The sequence below is a fragment of the Salmo salar genome, unplaced genomic scaffold (genome assembly GCF_905237065.1).
Source record: "Salmo salar unplaced genomic scaffold, Ssal_v3.1, whole genome shotgun sequence".
Lineage (NCBI taxonomy): Eukaryota > Metazoa > Chordata > Actinopteri > Salmoniformes > Salmonidae > Salmo > Salmo salar.
In genome coordinates, this window is record NW_025549040.1 from 108,947 (window position 1) to 130,941 (window position 21,995).

Below are 21,995 nucleotides of genomic sequence, written 5' to 3' on the forward strand. Positions count from 1 at the left end.
TTCCATTAATCATCCTTGAGATGTTTCTTCAAATTGATTGGAGTCCACCTGTGGTAAATTCAATTGATTGGACATGATTTGGAAAGGCACACACCTTTCTCAGAGTGAAAACCAAGCCATGAGGTCAAAGGAATTGTCCATAGAGCTGAGACAGGATTGTGTTGAGGCACAGATCTGGAGAAAGGTACCAAAAAATGTCTGCAGCATTGAAGGTCCCCAAGAACACAGTGGCCTCCATCATTCTAAAATTTAAAAAGTTTGGAACTACCAAGACTCTTCCTAGAGCTGGCCACCCGGCCAAACTGAGCAATTTTGGTATTTTATTAGGATCCCCATTAGCTGTTGCAAAAGCAGCAGCTACTCTTCCTGGGGCCCACACAAAACATGACATAATACAGATCAATAGACAAGAACAGCTCAAGGACAGAACTACATACATTTGGGAGAAGGGCCTTGGTCAGGGAGGTGACCAAGAACCTGATGGTCACTCTGACAAAGCTCCAGAGTTCTTCTGTGTAGATGGGAGAACCTTCCAGAAGGACAACCATCTCTGCAGCACTCCAACAATCAGGCCTTTATGGTAGAGTGGCCAGACGGAAGCCACTCCTCAGTAAAAGGCTCATGACAGAACGCTTGGAGTTGCCAAAAAGCACCTAAAGGACTCTCAGACCTGGATGAAACCAGGCACCATCCCTACGGTGAAGCATGGTGGTGGCAGCATCATGCTGTGGGGATGTTTTTCAGTGGCAGGGACTGGCAGACTAGTCAGGATCGAGGGAAAGATGAACGGAGCAAAGTACAAAGATTTTTCCACTGATGAGGCTCATAGAACAGGGGGAAAACGATTAGGCTTCTAAATTGTGACACCATTAAAATACTCCTACTACAATGTTAAAACATTCTACATTGTGACATAATTTCATTGATATCATGAAACAACTCCTTCATGTATGTATTTTCTGATGTTTGATCAGAGATCTTTTATCAGAGTATATTTTTTGATATTGATTACAGCTATGAGGTTTCTCTCCTGTGTGAGTTCTCCGGTGTGATATTAGGGTGCTTGGGTGACTAAAACTCTTCCCACATTGATCACAGCTACACGATTTCTCTCCTGTGTGTGTTCTCTGGCGTGAAGTCAGCTGGCTGGATGTAGTAAAACTCTTCAAACATTGATCATAGCTATAAGGTTTCTCTCATTTTACATTTACATTTACATTTTAGTCATTTAGCAGATGCTCTTATCCAGAGCGACTTACAGTAGTGAATGCATACATTTCATACAATTTCATACATTTTTATTTTTTATTTTATTTTTTTCTGTGCTGGCCCCCCGTGGGAATCGAACCCACAACCCTGGCGTTGCAAACACCATGCTCTACCAACTGAGCTACAGGGAAGGCTCTCCTGTGTGTGTTCTTTGGTGGTATATCAGGCTGAATGACTGAGTAAAACTCTTCCCACATTGATTACAGCTATAAGATTTCTCCCCTGTGTGTGTTCTCTGGTGTAGAGTCAGATGGCTAGATGTAACAAAACTCTTCCCACATTGATCACAGCTATAAGGTTTCTCTCCTGTGTGCTCTCAGATGTACTATCAGCCAGCTTGAGTGATTAAAACTCTTCCCACATTGAGTACAGTTTTAAGATTTCTCAACTGTGTGTATTTTTGGTGTGATTTTAAATCTGTTGAACTAACAAATCTCTTTCCGCAGCCAGAGCAGTGGTACGGTTTCTCTCCTGTGTGTGTTCTCAGATGTACTATCAGGCAGCTTGAGTCAGTAAAACTCTTCCCACATTGATCACAGCTATAAGGTTTCTCTCCAGTGTGTATTCTCTGGTGAGTTTTCAGGCAGCTTGACTGAGTAAAACTCTTCCCACATTGATCACAGCTATAAGGTTTCTCTCCAGTGTGAATTCTCATGTGTACTTTTAGTGATTCTGATCTTAAGTAACTCTTCCCACACTCAAAACAGTGGTGAGATTTCTCTCCTGTGTGTACTCGCTGGTGTATTTTAAGTTCTGATGAAGATTTGCAATGTTTCCCACAGTCAGAGCAGAGGTGAGATTTCTTCTCTGTGGGTTTCTTGAGGTGATATGATCTGGAGAGACTCTTCTCTGCCTCGTTAGCATCATCATGTTGTTGAGGCTCCCCAGAGGATCCAAGATAGTCACGTCTCTCTCCTGTGTGAACAACAAGTCAGACAGATGGTTAAAGGCCCACAACAGCAGAAATCTATTGTAAAAGGTGATGCCAACAGCGTAGCCATAATGTTATACAACAATTGACGTCTGTAATGAATGTTAAAATTACTTCACAATTGTCTTAAGACAGTCAAGTGAGCAACAATAGTCATATTTAGTCTTGTTTTCACATTAGTAGTAACATCAATGATTTTAGGCTAGAAAAAAGTAAAACATTTTGAAATCCTAAGCAGTGTGCCAGATGAATTTTTGGTCTCCAAAATAGGCCCCTTTCTGTGTTTTCTAAAATTGCGACAATGGCGATGCACACGCAATTTGGTTGCAGAAACACCTCCCTGCTAATGAGGAAACCACTAGTTATGGATGTTGTATATCTGCCTGAAGCAAAAACGGTGAGCAAATATTTTAGTTTTTCCACAATGTATTCTGAATATTACAACACACTATCAGTGCAAGATCAGGAGTGCTACTCAAGGAAACTCACATTAAGCTCTGTGTCTATTCACTAATTCACCACCGTGGGGGAAAACTCAGGGGAGTTCTCATCGGCTGACAGCAAATATAGCCTCCATTTCCAGGTTGATTATGAGTGCATTTCACACTACTTTGGATTATAATTGTAAGACTCATTTGAATGTCCTGATTTATATAATGTTTATGTTATTGTTGAAAATCTACTACTTTATATTTAAAAACGTCTTCAACCAGTAAAATGCTCTTTGGCTCGTTTTCCATCAGCCTGACAATGAGGGTTTGTCCACTAAGTGTTTAACAAATTGACCCATAACTTCACCTAACAATAACATAGACCTACTGTAGGACCCATAACTTCACCTAACAATAACATAGACCTAGGATTATAAATCATTTAATATTTCAGGTGAAACTTGGAAACTAAAATGTATTTGTCATGACATTTCATAACCTCATCACCAGATAATGTTGTGAATAGTCCCAGTAGGCTAAATGTCCTGAATAAAGGAAAATAGCTCTGTGTGTTGTGCAATAGCCTATCCATCAAGGAACAGTTCTCCACACATTATGAGCTAAGTATCTCTGTGCGCAAACAGACTAACGAGACCCTACTGTAAATCAAGCAGACAATATCACATTATAAACATCAATTTGTTTGGGATATTGGATCCAACGTGGATCACGGCATAACTGTCTTTACCGGTGTAATGAATGAAGAAGCACATTTGACTGGCATTCAGAAAATGATTTCCTGGATCAGCTGATGATAGTTGAACATGTGACTAAGTAAACAGCTACTGTATTAAGTATTATGTGTAATTATTGAAGAACTGCGTTAATGACAGTATCCATTTGGGTGTTGTGAATCAACTTAAGGTGAATCTGTTACAACCATTGGATTTAGCAAACTCTGAAATGATTTAGGATTTATGTGCCCATGAAAACTGTTTTCCCAGCATAACATAAGAAGACACTAAATGTTACGTAGTTAGAGAGCATTTCAGAGATCTGAATACAAAAACAACTGTCCGACAGCAAGATCCAGTATTTAAGTTAAAGTTCATCATAACGTTATGACTATAACTACTGTTCCCTGAAGGAGGGAAACTAGGTACAACATACTATTAAATCCACGCCTCGCTGGAAGCCCCGCCTTCCACAGGTTATGAGCGTGAGACTCTGATTTATTCCTTCAATTTAATTCCGCTCTTCACCGACCCAGGAAGTGGCGGGGCCAAACAGGTGTTGTAACTCGTTCATAACTGGCAGATCGGTAGAAATGGTAAGATAAATTGGCACTCCAAATGGAAAAGGAAAAAGTTTGCGGATTTACCGGAAACTTCAGGAGCATAACGTCCAAATTTACGAAGATCAGCAGCAGGTCGGTAATTGGTTATTTTCTTCTGGTTATATTGATCTCTGGCTTCCTCAAGTCATTTGTGTGTGTTAATTAGTTAATCAAACGCTTGAAGCATCAGTTCAAGTTCCGTACATACAGTTGATTTTATTAAACATGTGGGGTGTGTCTATATGAAAAAATACACGTCATAAAATTTCAACCAATCAATTGGTAGAAAGAAAATACTATTTTTTTTAATCTGGGACAGCCCTAGAACATACAGTTCATTTGGACCCCTTCCCTTTTCCCACATTTTGTTATGTTACAGCCTTATTCCAAAATGGATGACATCTTTTTATTTATTATCAATCTTCAGACAATACCCCATAATGACATAACAATACCCCATAATGACATCACAATACCCCAAACAGGGAATAAAGTTTAGAAATGCTTGCATACCAGGGAACCTTTGGCAAAACCAACTATATCATACTACAACCAATAAGCATACTACAAACTCAATGTACTTCACAAATAGTACGGTTAGTATGATTATTCCAACACAGCTCAGGTCTCTGGGCTGCCATTTTGTTTCTGTTTAAATCCTAGGTTGCCCCTTTAAAAAACCACACAATCAAACAACCAATCTGCAGTTGAAACAATAACAAAGATGTCATTCCACCACTGTTTTGGTAATAAGATGATGGATGGGGCTGGAGACATGTAACTACTCTCAAATGTGATGTAGTTAATGGAGATGGAGGTGTGTTCTAGTGGGTCTGGACAGGTGTGATGTAGTTAATGGAGATGGAGGTGTGTTCTAGTGGGTCTGGACAGGTGTGATGTAGTTAATGGAGATGGAGGTGTGTTCTAGTGGGTCTGGGCAGGTGTGATGTAGTTAATGGAGATGGAGGTGTGTTCTAGTGGGTCTGGGCAGGTGTGATGTAGTTAATGGAGATGGAGGTGTGTTCTAGTGGGTCTGGACAGGTGTGATGTAGTTAATGGAGATGGAGGTGTGTTCTAGTGGGTCTGGGCAGGTGTGATGTAGTTAATGGAGATGGAGGTGTGTTCTAGTGGGTCTGGACAGGTGTGATGTAGTTAATGGAGATGGAGGTGTGTTCTAGTGGGTCTGGACAGGTGTGATGTAGTTAATGGAGATGGAGGTGTGTTCTAGTGGGTCTGGACAGGTGTGATGTAGTTAATGGGGGTGTGTTCTAGTGGGTCTGGGCAGGTGTGATGTAGTTAATGGAGATGGAGGTGTGTTCTAGTGGGTCTGGGCAGGTGTGATGTAGTTGATGGAGGTGTGTTCTAGTGGGTCTGGACAGGTGTGATGTAGTTAATGGAGATGGAGGTGTGTTCTAGTGGGTCTGGACAGGTGTGATGTAGTTAATGGAGATGGAGGTGTGTTCTAGTGGGTCTGGACAGGTGTGATGTAGTTAATGGAGATGGAGGTGTGTTCTAGTGGGTCTGGACAGGTGTGATGTAGTTAATGGAGATGGAGGTGTGTTCTAGTGGGTCTGGACAGGTGTGATGTAGTTAATGGAGATGGAGGTGTGTTCTAGTGGGTCTGGGCAGGTGTGATGTAGTTAATATTTGTATGATGCTGTCATTTGTATTTTTTGTATTGTTTATAAATTATCAAATGAAAAATATTTTTTTAAGTCCCAATGCAGTCACCCCTCACTGTTCTATTTTTGGAGTTATTACATAAAACCAATCAGAATTCAGAAGAATGCCAAAGTCAGGTGTGAAGTAATATGGAGGACCAGCCTATTCCCTATGATGTAAACTACAACAGAAATAACTTCAAATGTAGAACTTGAAATTAAACCAACCGTTTCCACTCATGACTTGAGTGATTAAAGTAAACCACAGTTTTGGAAATACATAATGCCATCGAACCAAATATCAAAGAATGTTAGCTATATGCAGTTCTCTTAGCCAGCCCGCTAACATTAGCTATTTAGCCAACTAGCTATGGTCAGCGAGCTGGAGCCCAACTACTGGAGACCAGTTAGAACCCAACTAACAAAACCCAACTAAAACATGCAGATCAAAAGAGCAGAGACACACAGAATGATGTCATGGAAAATCCCCAACATCCAAAATAGATAGATTCCAGATGTCAGTCAGCTAGCAGTAAGCCAAGGTGGAAAAACGAACCAAACTCCCGTAGTGTACTTCACAGAGAATGCTGAAAAGTAGTGATGGGGAACATCTCCCTGAAGCATTCGTGAGCATCAAGTCCATGCTATATTTTGGGTAAATGGTGACTGGCTGACTGATTTATAAATAACAATGAGTAGTTATTTATGATGCAAGGTGATTTGTAGATCAATTAGTCTGCAGTCGCCTGCAGTGTGAGCTGCAGGCGGTTGTTCGATGAAATGAAGCTTCGAACATCATTGATCACGTGCTGCTGATAAATTGATACAGGCATCGGCACACTGCTTTGAAGTATATTGCTTAGCGATTTTAACGCGTGACTCGTAGCTGTCGGTATCAAATGTAAAGTACCTACCTAAAAAAATTTTTTTTAAAGGAGCAAGCAGGTGTGATTTTCTCTTTTGTTTTGAAGCCACGGTAAGAAGGCACCAGAGCCTACCGTGCTAATGGGTTCCCTCTAGATAACACAACCACACAGTGCATGAAAAGCATGAGGTGTGGCTAACGTTTGCAAGCTTAAGCTAGCTACCGAGCTAGCATAGAAACTCAATAGCACAGAGTAGATCCTCCATATGACGCTGAGAAATACTGCATTGTGGGTAGTTTAGAAGATATCCCAAAATAAATGAAAACATGTGTAATAACGAAAAACAACTGTTTGTACTTATAGGTAACCAGATCGTGAATACAACTAGGTTACTAAGTCTTTAACCACACTGTATTGTTACACTGGTGAGTAAAAACTCATGCTTCCCACCCTTTAACTTTTTGTCTGATAATTATAATATACATTTTACTCAACTGCGTTACCCACTCCAGTCAGCAGATGGCGACGTGGGGCTTTAAGGCAATGCTGCTAGTGTGATGTTTAATCTAGTGGATGGGACGCTTTTTTCAACAGCAGCAACAGTTAGTCAGCCACCTCCGTAGCTTGCTAGCCAAAATAGCCGAACCAATAAAGCTCTTTAGACGCTTTCATGTGTATTAGCCACTGTGTTTTAAACACTTCTGTTGTCGAGTTAGTTATCCGATTTAATTTCATATTTACGGTGTTTCTGTTATTAGTCAGCTAGCCGGCTGGTTAAGTTAGCACTAGCCTAGCTAGCTAACATTTCCAACCATGAGCTCACTAAGCTTGCTTCAGAGTTCAAGTAACAGACACATCTCAACATCAACAGTTCAGAGGACCATCAGGCCTTCATGGTTGATATTGCTGCAAAGAAACCATTACTAAAGAACACCAATTAGAAGAAGAGACTTGCTTGGGCCAAGAAACACGAGCAATGGACATTAGACCATTGGAAATCTGTCTTTTGGTCTGATGAGATCAAATTTTAGATTTTATATTTTCAGATGACCTGGCCTCCACAATCACCTAACCTCAACCCAATTGAGATGGTGTGGGATGAGTTGGACCGCAGAGTGAAAGAAAAGCAGCCAACAAGTGCTCAGCATATGTGGTAACTCCTTCAAGACTGTTGAAAAAGTATTCCAGGTGAAGCTGGTTGAGAGAATACAAAGAGTGTGCAAAGCTGTCATCAAGGCAAAGGGTGGCTACTTTGAAGAATCTCAAATATAAAATATATTTTGATTTGTTTAACACTTTTTTGGTTACTACATGATTCCATATGTGTTATTTCAGAGTTTTGATGTCTTCGCTATTATTCTACATTGTAGAAAATAGTAAAAGTAAAGAAAAATCCTTGAATGAGTATGTGTCTTAACTTTTGACTGGTACCATTATTTTCTCATGCAATTACAGTAGGTTGTATCGCTGTAGGTCATGCCAGTAAGTTACAGTAGGTTGTATCCAAGTGGTTGTATCTCTGTAGGTCATGCCAGTAGGTTACAGTAGGTTGTATCCAAGTGGTTGTATCTCTGTAGGTCATGCCAGTAGGTTACAGTAGGTTGTATCTCTCTAGGTCATGCCAGTAGGTTACAGTAGGTTGTATCTCTCTAGGTCATGCCAGTAGGTTACAGTAGGTTGTATCTCTGTAGGTCATGCCAGTAGGTTACAGTAGGTTGTATCTCTGCAGGTCATGCCAGTAGGTTACAGTAGGTTGTATCTCTGTAGGTCATGCCAGTAGGTTACAGTAGGTTGTATCTCTGTAGGTCATGCCAGTAGGTTACAGTAGGTTGTATCCAAGTGGAAACAATGATCAACCCAATGTGGAAAGTGTCGAATTTGGTCAACAACAAAATGAATGACTTATTTGCTACGTGAGGTTTACTTGATCTAACAGAAGTTTCATAATGATTAAGTTGTTATGTGGACACGTGACATACCAACAACTTTGATAAAAACACTATAGGAGTTGTCTCCAGATCGCTATGCATATTCATGCTAGTAGCTTAGCATCTCTCTCCATTGAATACAGGCAGTTGACGACAACAACCCTCATAGAATATAAACAATAGATAACAATAATAAGATGTATCCACCAATCCAAAGAAAGGATAGGCGGGAGCTAGACAACCCACAGTGCTGCTTTGTGGACAACGACTCCCCTTGTTAGGGCAGAGACTTCTTGTCAGCATATCCATCATCTTTGGTGTAGCCAACCCAACTCTCACATGGCTCTATTGGGGGGAACGGTGTGTAGTAAATCATCACTACATTAAAATCACTACATGCCGTGGCCCCCAGTCTGCTGTCAGCAGATAGACCCTTCTCAAATGTATATGTCAAGTCACTTTTTGGAAACGGAACGGAGAAAACAAGGGGTAGCTTGCCCTCTATGTCGTCTGATTGTAGACATATCAGTAATCATCCTAGGGCCCTCCGGTGAAGAGGTATTGATGAGCCAACTCCGAATATCCAAAGTGAAAAAAACAATTTAAGGCGGTACTTACTGGTGTAAATCAGATCTCCTACCTCCACCTCTTCATCTTTCAATGTGACAGAAATTTCCCCTTCCTTCTGAACTCCAAAAACTGTATCCTCTTTTTCTTCCTCCTCTTCTTTCACAGTAACATCCTCTTCCTCCTCTTTCACTCTGAACATGTCTTCCTCCTCTTCTTTCACTGGAACAGCCTCATCCCCAACTTCTTTTTTTACTGTGACATCCTCCTCTTCCTTCTCCCCTTTCACTACAATGTTCAGCCCCAGAGCTTCTTTCTCCGTCCAGCAGACCTCCTCTTCTTTAGCAGGAGGGGAGAAGCTTAGTGACCTCATTTTCGTGGATGTTAGCTAGCTAGCTATCATTAGCAACTAAGCTAGTGCTAACTTAACCAGCCAGCTACTATATCTGACTAACAAAAAACAACGTAATATTAAATTAAATAGGTTAACAAGTTGATACAATAGAAGTGTGTCTAAAACACAGCCGCTAATATACACCGAAAGCATCTAACGAGCTTGAATCTTTCGGCTATGTTGGCTAGCAAGCTACCGAGGTGGTTAACTTGTTGTTTTTGAAGAACCGTCCACTAGATTATACGTCACGCTGCAGCATCGCCTGAAAGACGCACATCGCCGTCTGCTGACTGGATGGAAAACGCAGTTGGGGAAAATATTATTTTAAATGGATTTCATTAAATAATACTATTGTATTGAGATATACAAAGACAGGAATGTGTTGATTGATTAGTGAGAATAAAAAAATGTTTACTACAGCACATTTAAGGCAGTTTCATTAAGTCAAAATAAATTTAAATAAGTAGCCAGCTACTGTCGGTCTATACTGCTCCTACATGGTGTAACAATACATCATGTAGATGTATATAATGAACAGATTAGGTCTATACTGCTCCTACATGGTGTAACAATACATAATGTAGATGTACACTAACAATCTAAAGTTTGGGGTCACTTAGTCCTTGTTTTTGAAAGAAAATCAATTTTTTTGTCCATTAAAATAACATCAAATTCATCAGAAGTACAGTTTAGACATTGTTAATGTTGTAAATGACTATTGTAGCTGGAAACAGCTGATTTTTTTAATGGAATATCTACATAGACGTACAGAGGCCCATTATCAGCAACCATCACTCCTGTGTTACAATGGCACGTTGTGTTAGCTAATCCAAGTTTATCATTTTAAAAGGCTAATTGATCATTAGAAAACCCTTTTGCAATTATGTTAGCCCAGCTGAAAACTGTTGTGCTGATTTAACAAAGCTTTTGTAAACAAAAGATTTGTTAAACCTTAAACCTGTTAAACCTAATGGCTGTGATCAATGTGGGAAGAGTTTTACTCAGCTAAACAACCTGATAGTATACCAGCATACACACACAGGAGAGAAACTTTATGGCTGTGATCAATGTGTGAAGAGTTTTACCACATCCAGCCAGCTGACTTCACACCAGAGAACACACACAGGAGAGAAATCTTATAGCTGTGATCAAAGTGGGAAGAGTTTTACTCAGTCATTCAGCCTGATATACCACCAGAGAACACACACAGGAGAGAAATATTATAGCTGTGGTCAATGTGGGAAGAGTTTTACTACATCTAGCTATCTGTCTATACACCAGAGAACACACCCTGGAGAGAAACCTTATAGCTGTGATCAATGTGACAAGAGATACTCTGATAAAAGATCTCTGATCAAACATCAGAAAATACATACATGAAGGAGTTGTTTCATGATATCAATTAAATTATGTCATAATGTAGAATGTTTTAACATTGTAGTAGGAGTATTTTAATGATGTCACAATGTAGAACCCTAATCGTTTGCCCCCTGTTTTATTGATTTCAGCATGATATGGATATTAGCCTCATCAGGGGAAAAATCCAGGCTCTGAATTGAAAGAGTACTATTTATGTGATTTAACAAAAAGTGACTAACAAAAAAAGAGCTGTGTTACACTTACAGCATTGGTGACCCACTTGAATCAAAATGTAGCTAGCTGTTTTCTACAAGTTGTCCTCTAACCAATGATGTACACATTATTCCCAGATTCCATGTGGTTTTTGAGCTGTTAGTTTTAACAGGACATGCAACCTCATCTCCCCACTCTCACGCAATTGATTTCAACATGATATCGATGAGTGATGACAAATAAGTGTTTCATTCCTTTGTTTAGCGACCCCTAAATTGTAAGGTATCACTCCAAAATGTAGCTGACTGTCTTCTGCAGGTTGTCCTCTAACCAGTGAGGTAAAATATATCTCCCATTTCCATGTTTTTTAGTGGTGTTAGTTTCAACAGCACGTACAACCTGATTTTCCCCTTAATGGATATCAGTGATGTATTGCTATTAAACAGCAGTGATGTTGTTGCTGGTGCAGTTTATAAGGTGTTTAAAAACATACAAGTAATATGATTATGGCAGATGTTTGTGTGTATATACATGTTTTATTATTCCATGCCTCACCATTAAGTGAATTATTGCCAATACATATTAACAAAGGGGTGTACATTTGATTTTCATATTTCATATTATGTAACATTTAGTAATGATAATTATTTATGCAACCAGCTTACCATTTTTGGGTACAATTATATTGACATTGTTGCCCTGCTATTAGAATATCAGGGTTCATTCTCGGAGGTGCCAACCCAAATGTACTAGAGCATGACATTGGGGACTGGGCCCAGATCCAACAACATGCCTATCTAGTGAACCCTGAAAAGAGAGAGAAGCTCCGCAGTGAGGTGGAAAGCTACTACCGATATTGCAGGAGTTTCCTCTTGAAATCAGACCGTGGTAAGGACAACTTGGTTGCTGAAATTCTCAATGGTGGGCAGTCAAAAATGTTTTGCGTTTCGCCAGTGCGTTGCCATGGATCCCAATTTATTTTGACTGCATGTTTCTCTGTATTGGAGATGAGTTTTGTTTGGGCTCGTTCCAAGGGGACGAGAGTTCTAGAAGCAAGTGAGTTTTAGGAAGACGAGAGTTCTAGAAGCTAGTGAGTTTTAGGAAGACGAGAGTTCTAGAAGCTAGTGAGTTTTAGGAAGACGAGAGTTCTAGAAGCTAGTGAGTTTAAAAAAATTACATTGTAGAAAAATATATATATTTAAAAATACGTGTGTTTTCTTGTTTTTAATTGTTGACAGCCAGTAGACACCATGTTTATATTGGTGAAGGTGAAGCATTGTAGTTGATTATAATGTGAAATGGAAGTTGTTTTCTGTTGATGGTGAGCAAACTTGTCCAACAAAAATATAGGACGTATTTGTTGTCTTAAGGGAGAAGGTGTTACAGGCTTTGGTTTTTCCATTTATGTTTTGAGGTTGGACTTTAGCACGTCTAGCTCGTTAGCATGTCTAGGTCGTTAGCACGTCTAGGTCGTTAGCACGTCTAGCACGACTAGCCCGTTAGCAGGTCTAGCTCGTTAGCACGTCTAGCTCGTTAGCACGTCTAGCTCGTTAGCACGTCTAGCTCGTTAGCACGTAGGACACACTGATTGGTGTCACCTCATTAGTCAGTTTGTGTTCCACCTGTGCTGGCTTGTCCATCTCGTTAGTGGGAAGGTGTTTCACCTGAGCTGGTCCAGGTGCTATTTAAGAGTGTCTGGCCCAGTATGCCAGTTGTCTTCAAAGACGTGGAGGGTCAACAACTTTAGTTACGCTACCTTTTTGGTTTGCGTCCTGTCTTTAAGTTTGGTGTGGGTTTTTCTTTTGTTTGCCTCTTCTTGGGCAGATTTAGTGGCTGTCTTTTAGGTCCCAGTTGTTGTTACTAGTCAACTTTCAGTGGACACCCCCATAGTGTCTTTCAGAACCCCTCCTAAAACCCCACCTGTTTAGTTGTGGTTGTTGTCAGTGACTCTTTGTTAGTTCCTCTTCTATTTAAGGGACATTTCTGGTTTTCTTGCTGGGGAACGTAACAACAAACAATGGAGTAAAACAAGCTTATATTTTGGGTTGGATATTGCATCCAATTCTTAATATTTTAATCAATGATATTTCCTTACAATGCTCATTAATCTTTCAGTTGTTATTCTTATATATTTTTTTTATCCTGTTGTGGTAAATATTTATGTTTATTTACTTTGTATTTTCCTGTGAAGCCATTGTGTTGCATGCATGTCTGAAATGTGCTGTATAAATAAAGCTTGATTTGAACATATTGAAGAAATATGCGCAAAGCAACACATATCTTAGTCCAACTTAGTATGAAAAACAGTATCAGTCGGACTTTTCCAGCCTGCTGAAGGAGTGGTAAACACCACCCCTGGCTCTACCAGGGGCTTGAGGTGGTCTCCCACAGCTCCTCTTATATCATGTTCTGTGGCCTTGCCGTTCCATTTCTTGACAGCCGCTGCAACACAGAAACACATTTAGTTGTATTATATAAAACACTCAAAGTAATGGATATGGAGCATCTATGGCCTCAGTTACACCTGGCACCTAAATGTGACTTCTGTCATCTAAAATTCACCCTCACCTTTGATGCGCATGAAACAAGTTATCTGGACATTTTGATTAAGAGGGAGAGGAGTGGCTTTAGCACAGACCTATACAGGAAGCCAACGGACAGGAAATCCCTGTTAGCTTCCACCCTACACCCCTAGAAAATAGTCTCTCCGTCAGCCAATACTGTCGCATAAGCAGGTTTTGTGGTACACAGAGTGACTATGACAAACAAGCCGACTGTCTGGATGAGTGTTTCAGACAGCGGGGTTACCCAGAGGACTGTCTGGATGAGTGTTTCAGACAGCGGGGTTACCCAGAGGACTGTCTGGATGAACGTTTCAGACAGCGACAATGCTTCCTTCAGTACTCCCCAAACCTCCCCTCCCTCCAGATCAACATGTTCAATGCTTCCTTCAGTACTCCCCAAACCTCCCTCCCTCCAGATCAACATGTTCAATGCTTCCTTCAGTTCTCCCCAAACCTCCCTCCCTCCAGACCAACACGTTCAATGCTTCCTTCAGTTCTCCCCAAACCTCCCCTCCCTCCAGACCAACACGTTCAATGCTTCCTTCAGTACTCCCCAAACCTCCCTCCCTCCAGACCAACACGTTCAATGCTTCCTTCAGTACTCCCCAAACCTCCCCTCCCTCCAGACCAACATGTTCAATGCTTCCTTCAGTACTCCCCAAACCTCCCTCCCTCCAGACCAACATGTTCAATGCTTCCTTCAGTACTCCCCAAACCTCCCCTCCCTCCAGACCAACACGTTCAATGCTTCCTTCAGTACTCCCCAAACCTCCCTCCCTTCAGACCAACATGTTCAATGCTTCCTTCAGTACTCCCCAAACCTCCCCTCCCTCCAGATCAACACGTTCAATGCTTCCTTCAGTACTCCCCAAACCTCCCCTCCCTCCAGATCAACGTGTTCAATGCTTCCTTCAGTACTCCCCAAACCTCCCCTCCCTCCAGAGCAACACGTTCAATGCTTCCTTCAGTTCTCCCCAAACCTCCCCTCCCTCCAGACCAACACGTTCAATGCTTCCTTCAGTTCTCCCCAAACCTCCCCTCCCTCCAGATCAACGTGTTCAATGCTTCCTTCAGTACTCCCCAAACCTCCCCTCCCTCCAGACCAACATGTTCAATGCTTCCTTCAGTACTCCCCAAACCTCCCTCCCTCCAGACCAACATGTTCAATGCTTCCTTCAGTTCTCCCCAAACCTCCCCTCCCTCCAGACCAACATGTTCAATGCTTCCTTCAGTACTCCCCAAACCTCCCTCCCTCCAGACCAACATGTTCAATGCTTCCTTCAGTACTCCCCAAACCTCCCTCCCTCCAGACCAACGTGTTCAATGCTTCCTTCAGTACTCCCCAAACCTCCCTCCCTTCAGACCAACATGTTCAATGCTTCCTTCAGTACTCCCCAAACCTCCCTCCCTCCAGACCAACGTGTTCAATGCTTCCTTCAGTACTCCCCAAACCTCCCTCCCTTCAGACCAACATGTTCAATGCTTCCTTCAGTTCTCCCCACTTGGTAAACAGTTGGACCACATCATTAAAACACTGGCACGTCTTGATCATTGATCCACAACTGGAAAAGACGATTAAAGAACCCCGACGGGTAGCCTTCAGACACGCCCCCAACATCAGTCAAATGGTGGTGAGGTCTGATCTTCCACCAGAGCCACGTAGTACTTTCCTAGACAATGTGCCGGACGGTATATTATTGATGTGGCCCATGTACCCAGTGTAACTTTACCAGAAAAAAAAGCTACTTTTCTCCACGGACTGCAGGCGACAGGCTCAAGTCATGGTTGATTGGTCGATTGTAGCGGTAGTCATTTCGATGGCGACTTACTTTACAGTTATTTAGACCGCGGTGGTTATTGAAGTTGTGGTTTTGTGGAAGAAACCGTTGTTGTGCATCATCTTTCAACGCTCCAATACCTGATAATGACCAAACCTGTAGAGGCTATTTGGGAATTTAACTTCAATTAACCTGAAAGTGTTCATAGTAGAAACATCTGTTGTGATGGTAGAATGTGGAAAGACCCACCTCATTGGTTAATATTCACTGTAGTATTACCATCTGTTGTGTTGGTAGAATGTGTAAAGACCCACCTCATTGGTTAATATTCACTGTAGTAGAAACATCTGTTGTGTTGGTAGAATGTGTAAAGACCCACCTCATTGGTTAATATTCACTGTAGTAGAAACATCTGTTGTGTTGGTAGAATGTAGAAGTAGGTTTTAAATTCATAATTATTACAAATCTGCAGTTGTCTGACTATTATATTATTATTTAATGAAAGAAATGTAAAAATGCACTTTTTGTCTGGAAATAAAAGAAACATTTATCTGCGTTAACCACTCCAGTCAACAGATGGCGATATGTGTTTTTCAGGCGATGCTTTCAGCGTGACGTATAATGTAGTGGACGGGACGCTTCTTCAACAACATCTAGTCAGCCACCTCGGTAGCTTCCTAGCCGAAACATTCAAGCTGTTCAGACTGCTTCGGTGTATATTTGCCTCTGTATTTGGAACATAATTCTGTCTTTTAACTAGTTTCCCCATTTAATGTGATATTTCCGTTTAGTCAGGTAACGGTAGCTGGCTTGATAAATGAGCCTGTCACTAGGCTAGTCGCTAACTAGCTAGGTTAGCTGGCTAACATCCCCGACCATGAGCTCACCAAGCTACTGCCCTCCTGCTAAAAAAGAGGTCTGCTGGAAGGAGAAAGAAGGTATTTGGCTGAACGTTGTCGTGAAAGAGGAGAATGAAGAGGAGGATGTCACAGTAAATGAAGAAGTAGAGGGAGAGGCTGTTACAGAGAAAGAAGAGGAAGAAAACGATTATACTTTTTTTGGAGTGAATGAAGGAGAGAACTGTCATATTGAAGGAGGAGGAGAGGGAAGAAGAAGAGGAGACAGAAGATCTGAGTAACACCAGTAAGTCCTGTCTTGAAAATAGTTGTTTTAATGATGCGTGGTTTTAAACGGCATTCTATTCTAGTTCTGATCTTAAATGCCGTTTTAATGTAGGAATTGATAAAGCTACACTGTAAGATGTGAATACCATCAACAAGCTGGCCAACAACAAAACTTTAACAGTGGATTTGCACGCAAAATCACAACTTAAATGTCTCACGGAATGGACTTGTCTTCATTCAATACTGCAATTCCATCGTACTAAACTGGAGGCGATTCCGAGCCCACTGTTGACTGCGGTCAAGTGTGCCGACAGTCGCAAAACGCGGTCAGGCCATCTGCTCTTCAGTTTCTTCCTGAATTTGCGTGCGTGAATACACTTTACGGAATGGCGTTTTTTCAGGTAGGGAAACTGAGTTGAATGGACTCTCATGCACAGATAGTCGAGACGATGGCTACAAATCATTCCAAGCAAACCGTTTGAAGCAAACTTATTCAATCTTCCATAATAAAAATGATACCAAATCGTTTATTTAATTTTCGCGTTATCATAAAGTACTTTATCATTGCTAGAGTGCCAAGCGTAGGCTGGAGTGGTGTAAACGCTACAGCATACAATGACATTCTAGACCATTCTGTGCTTCCAACTTTGTGGCAACATTTTGGGGAAGGCCCTTTGCTGTTTCAGCATGACAATGCCCCTGGACCTAGGTCCATACAGAAATGGTTTGTTGAGATCGGTGTAGAAGAACTTGACTGGCCTGCACAGATCCCTGACCTCAACCCCATCAAACACCTTTGGGATGAAGTGGAACGCCGACTGCGAGCCAGGCCTAATCGCCCAACATCAGTTCCCGACCTCACTAATGCTCTTGTGGCTGAATGGAAGCAAGTCCCCCACAGCAATGTTCCGACATCTAGTGGAAAGCCTTCCCAGAAGAGTGGAGGCTGTTATAGCAGCAAAGGGGGGACCAATCCCCTTTTTAATTCACTTGATCTTGGAATAAGATGTTCGACAAGCAGGTGTCCACATACGTTCGGTCATGTAGTGTATCTAGCGTATTCCAAAGTTACTCTATAATTCTGTCACCGAAATAAATGTTGCTGTGGTTACAGCAGCTAGCGTAATCCTTACAATTTGGAAGGGTCATGGCCACTCCTACTCTGAAACAGTGGACAGTATCTATAGGACTTATTAAGGATGTCAGACATGGTGTATGACTAGATTATGGACAGTATCTATAGGACTTATTAAGGAAGTCAGACATGGTGTATGACTAGATTATGAACAGTATCTATAGGACTTATTAAGGAAGTCAGACATGGTGTATGACTAGATCATGAACAGTATCTATAGGACTTATTAAGGAAGTCAGACATGGTGTATGACTAGATCATGATATTTACTGTATATCATCCTAGCAGGCAGGCATAGACACTTTCCTGTATATCATCCTAGCAGGTAGGCGGACAGAGATACAGTTGATGTCGGAAGTTTAAATACACCTTAGCCAAATACGTTTAAACTCAGTTTTTCACAATTCCTGACATTTAATCCTAGTAAAAATTCACTGTCTTCGGTCAGTTAGGATCACCTCTTTATTTTAAGAATGTCAAATGTCAAAATAATAGTAGAGAGAATTATTTATTTCAGCTTTTATTTCTTTCAAAACATTCCCAGTGGGTCAGACGTTTGCATACACTCAATTAGTATTTGGTAGCATTGCCTTTAAATTGTTTAACTTGGGTCAAATGTTTCGGGTAGCCTTCCACAAGCTTCCCACAATAAGTTGGGTGAATTTTGGCCCATTCCTCGTGACAGAGCTGGTGTAACTTAATCAGGTTTGTAGGCCTCCTTGCTCACACTCGCTTTTTCATTTCTGCCCACAAATGTTCTATAGGATTGAGGTCAGGGCTTTGTGATGGCCACTCCAACACCTTGACTTTGTTGTCCTTAAGCCATTTTTCCTGAACTTTGGAAGTTTGCTTGGGGTCATTGTCCATTTGGAAGACCCATTTGCAACCAAGCTTTTACATCCTGACTGATGTCTTGATGTTGCTTCAATATATCCACATACTTTTCCACCCTCATGATGCCATCTATTTTGTGAAGTGCACCAGTCCCTCCTGCAGCAAAGCACCCCCACAACATCATGCTGCCACCCCCGTACTTCAAGGTTGGGATGGTGTTCCTCGGCTTGCAAGCCTCCCCCTTTTTCCTCCAAACATAATGATGGTCATTATGGCCAAACAGTTCTATTTTTGTTTCATCAGACTAGAGGACATTTCTCCAAAAAGTATGATATTTGTCCCCATGTGCAGTTGCAAACCGTAGTCTGGCTTTTTTATGGCGGTTTTGGAGCAGTGGCTTCTCCTTGCTGAGCTGCCTTTCAGGTTAGGTCGATAAAGGACTCGTTTTACTGTGGATATAGATACTTTTGTACCTATTTCCTCCAGCAACTTCACAAGGTTCTTTGCTGCTGTTCTGGGATTGATTTGCACGTTTCGCACCAAAGTACGTCTCCTTCCAAAGCGGTATGACGGCTGCGTGGTCCCACTGTGTTTATACTTGCATACTATTGTTTATACAGATGAACGTGGTACCCTCAGGAATTTGGAAATTCCTCCCAAGGATGAACCAGACTTGTGGAAGTCTAAAAAATAAATCTGAGGTTTTGGCTGATTTCTTTTGATTTTCCCGTGATGTCAAGCAAAGAGGCACTGAGTTTGAAGGTAGGCCTTGAAATACATCCACAGGTACACCTCCAATTGACTCAAATGATGTCAATTAACCTATCAGAAGCTTCTAAAGCCATGACATCATTTTCTGGAATTTTCCAAGCTGTTTAAAGGCACAGTCAACTTAGTGTATGTAAACTTCTGACTCACTGGAATTGTGATACAGTGAATTATAAGTGAAATAATCTGTCTGTAAACAATTGTTGGGAAAATTACTTGTATCATGCACAAAGTAGATGTACTAACTGACTTGCCAAAACTATACATTGTTAACAAGAAATTTGTGGAGTGGTTGAAAAACAAGTTTTAATGACTCCCACCTAAGTGTATGTAAACTTCTGACTTCAACTGTGGATGTGTGTGATCAAGTAGACCTCTGTCAGTGGAGACAGGAAGCACCAAGGAGACCTCCGTCAGTGGAGACAGGAAGCACCAAGGAGACCTCTGTCAGTGGAGACAGGAAGCACCAAGGAGATCTCAGTAGTGGAGACAAAGCACCAAGGAGATCTCAGTCAGTGGAGACAGAAGCACCAAGGAGATCTCAGTCAGGGAGAAGCACAAGGAATTAGGAAAGCACCAAGGAGATCTCAGTCAGTGGAGACAGGAAGCACCAAGGAGACCTCTGTCAGAAACAAAGGAGACTCAGCAGTGGAGACAAACACAAGAGATCCGTCACCTGAATCTGGCTCTCTAAAGAAAAATATATTTGTTTATGCTTAATTCTTTCATAACATTAACAAGTTATTTATTCATGGTTCATTCAATTATGTATAATGTGCCTTGAGCAAATTTGTTTCTTTCAATTATGTGTTGTGTAATTTTACCAAAATATACAGCTCACGTTTATGACATTGGTAACATTATCCTAGTACACACCTGACTGCAGGACATTGAGGAAAATGTCTCATTGGGCCAGCTGATGGGCCCTGGGCAAATCTCTGTACTGGGAGTACTCTGACATGACTTCCTCTGGTGTAATTATGCCTTAGTCAAGTGCTCCTTGTAAAAGGCAACCAGACTCCTCAACTCCTCCTGACCATACTGACTGACAGAGTCTCTGACTAAGAACCACACAGAGACCTGCATTTTCTAGTCACCTTAATAATACTTGTGAAAACTGACTTTAGGTGATTGAGGGATCTAGTCTAGATGACCGTAAATTCTGGACTATAAGCCGCAACTTTTTTCCCACGCTTTGAACCTCGCGTCTTAAACAATGACTCGGCTAATATATGGATTTTTCCCGCTTTCAATTTTTTTTCAAAAAAAAACACATTCTGTGACGTGCTCAGTTTTTTTGGCGGTATGAAGCTTTCATTAGACCAATGAAATTGCCGGACGGGTTAAGGTCAAACAACTTTTTGTTTACTGTTAGATTAAATCGAGCGCTCTCAAACTTCCCATCATTCTGATTACGGTAGTCATTTTGTCACCCTCATCATGGCAAAGACACGGAGATGCAGCTTTCAAGTTGAAGGCGATTGATCTGGCTGTTGGAAAAGGAAATAGAGCTGCTGCACGGGAGCTTGGTCTTAATGAGTCGATGATAAGACGTTGGAAACAGCAGCGTGAGGAATTCACTCAGTGCAAAAAGACAACTAAAGCTTACTGCTTATTTTTTGTTACAAGCCGTGTTTCGTTAAAGCCTGTGTAAAGTTAATTTGTTTCAATGTACCGGTAGGCACCTGCGGCTTATAGACATGTGCGGCTTATTTATGTTCAAAATAATATATATTTTTTAATTCAGTGGGTGAGGCTTATATTCAGGTGCGCTTAATAGTCCGGAAATTACAGGAATACGTCATAGGAAGTTTTATCATGTGGAGGTTTCATTCAGGTTTCTGTTTAATTAAATAATCTGTTTGTCTTTGACAGGAGAGAGACCAGACTCTCCTTCTGACAGCAGGAAGAGTCCTTCAGGGAAACCAGATCCCGAGACGTCCAAACCAGCAGGCCGACATCACTGCTCCCAGTGTGGAAAGAGTTTTACTCAGTTAGGGAGCCTGAGAATACATAAGAGAATACACACTGGAGAGAAGCCTTACCACTGTTCCCAATGCGGAATGACGTTTACCCAGTTAGGGAGCCTGCAAAACCATGAGAGGGGACACACAGGGGAAAAGCTTTTCCAATGTTCCCATTGTGGAAAGAGTTTTGGCCAGGTAGGAAACCTGAACAAGCATGAGAGGACACACACAGGTAAGAAGATGTACCGCTGCTCCCAGTGTGGAGAGAGATTTACCCGGTTAAGGTACCTGAAAGAGCATGAACGAATACATACAAATACACAGGAGGAGACATACCACTGCTCTCATTGTGGAAAGACATTTTCCCAGTCAGAGAACCTGAAAACACATGAGAGAATCAAGAGGCTGTGTTCTGACTTGTGTTTTTGACTGAGAATTTGTGTTTTTGTTTGGGCTGTCAGACTTCAGTTCACTTTGTGTAATGTTAGTGCACTATTTTTTAATTGTGATTAACCCATTGTCTGAAAAGGTTAAAAACACACTGAAAACATCCAAAATACATACTATATACCGCTAACATCTACAATGCCATGTAAAAACAAGATGACATTGAGGTTAAATAAAGTGTGCTTTATCAATGGAACATATTTTGACATGTCCACTGTGGGGCTCTGTAGAGTCATAATATCCATAAAAACTAGAGGTCAAACAGGGAGATGGTTCACATCGTTTTTCCACCATTCATTTTTCCCATAGGGCTGTGTTTTGTTTAGGCTTACCCTGGTGTGATGTTTTGATAACCATGTAAATATCTCTAGGACAAGGTGACTGAGGAACACAGTGTGTTGTGAATTTATTGTAATGTTTTTA

At 41.3% G+C, this 21,995-nt stretch overlaps 1 protein-coding gene and 1 long non-coding RNA gene across 2 annotated transcripts; one reads left to right on the plus strand and one right to left on the minus strand.

Moving 5' to 3' along the window:
* Positions 1–1,462: 1,462 nt before the first annotated feature.
* Positions 1,463–9,607, minus strand: LOC123735088 (zinc finger protein with KRAB and SCAN domains 1-like). The gene is made up of 2 exons (XM_045712967.1): positions 9,041–9,607; positions 1,463–2,184 (listed from the first exon to the last, which is right to left on the minus strand). The coding sequence occupies exons 1-2, from the start codon at positions 9,360–9,362 to the stop codon at positions 1,598–1,600; spliced, it is 909 nt and encodes a 302-aa protein (XP_045568923.1). The 5' UTR covers positions 9,363–9,607; the 3' UTR covers positions 1,463–1,597.
* Positions 9,608–15,831: 6,224 nt separating this feature from the next.
* On the plus strand, positions 15,832–21,768 carry LOC123735089 (uncharacterized). The gene is made up of 2 exons (XR_006765240.1): positions 15,832–16,440; positions 21,034–21,768. It is a non-coding gene; the product is annotated as an uncharacterized lncRNA (long non-coding RNA).
* Positions 21,769–21,995: the final 227 nt, after the last annotated feature.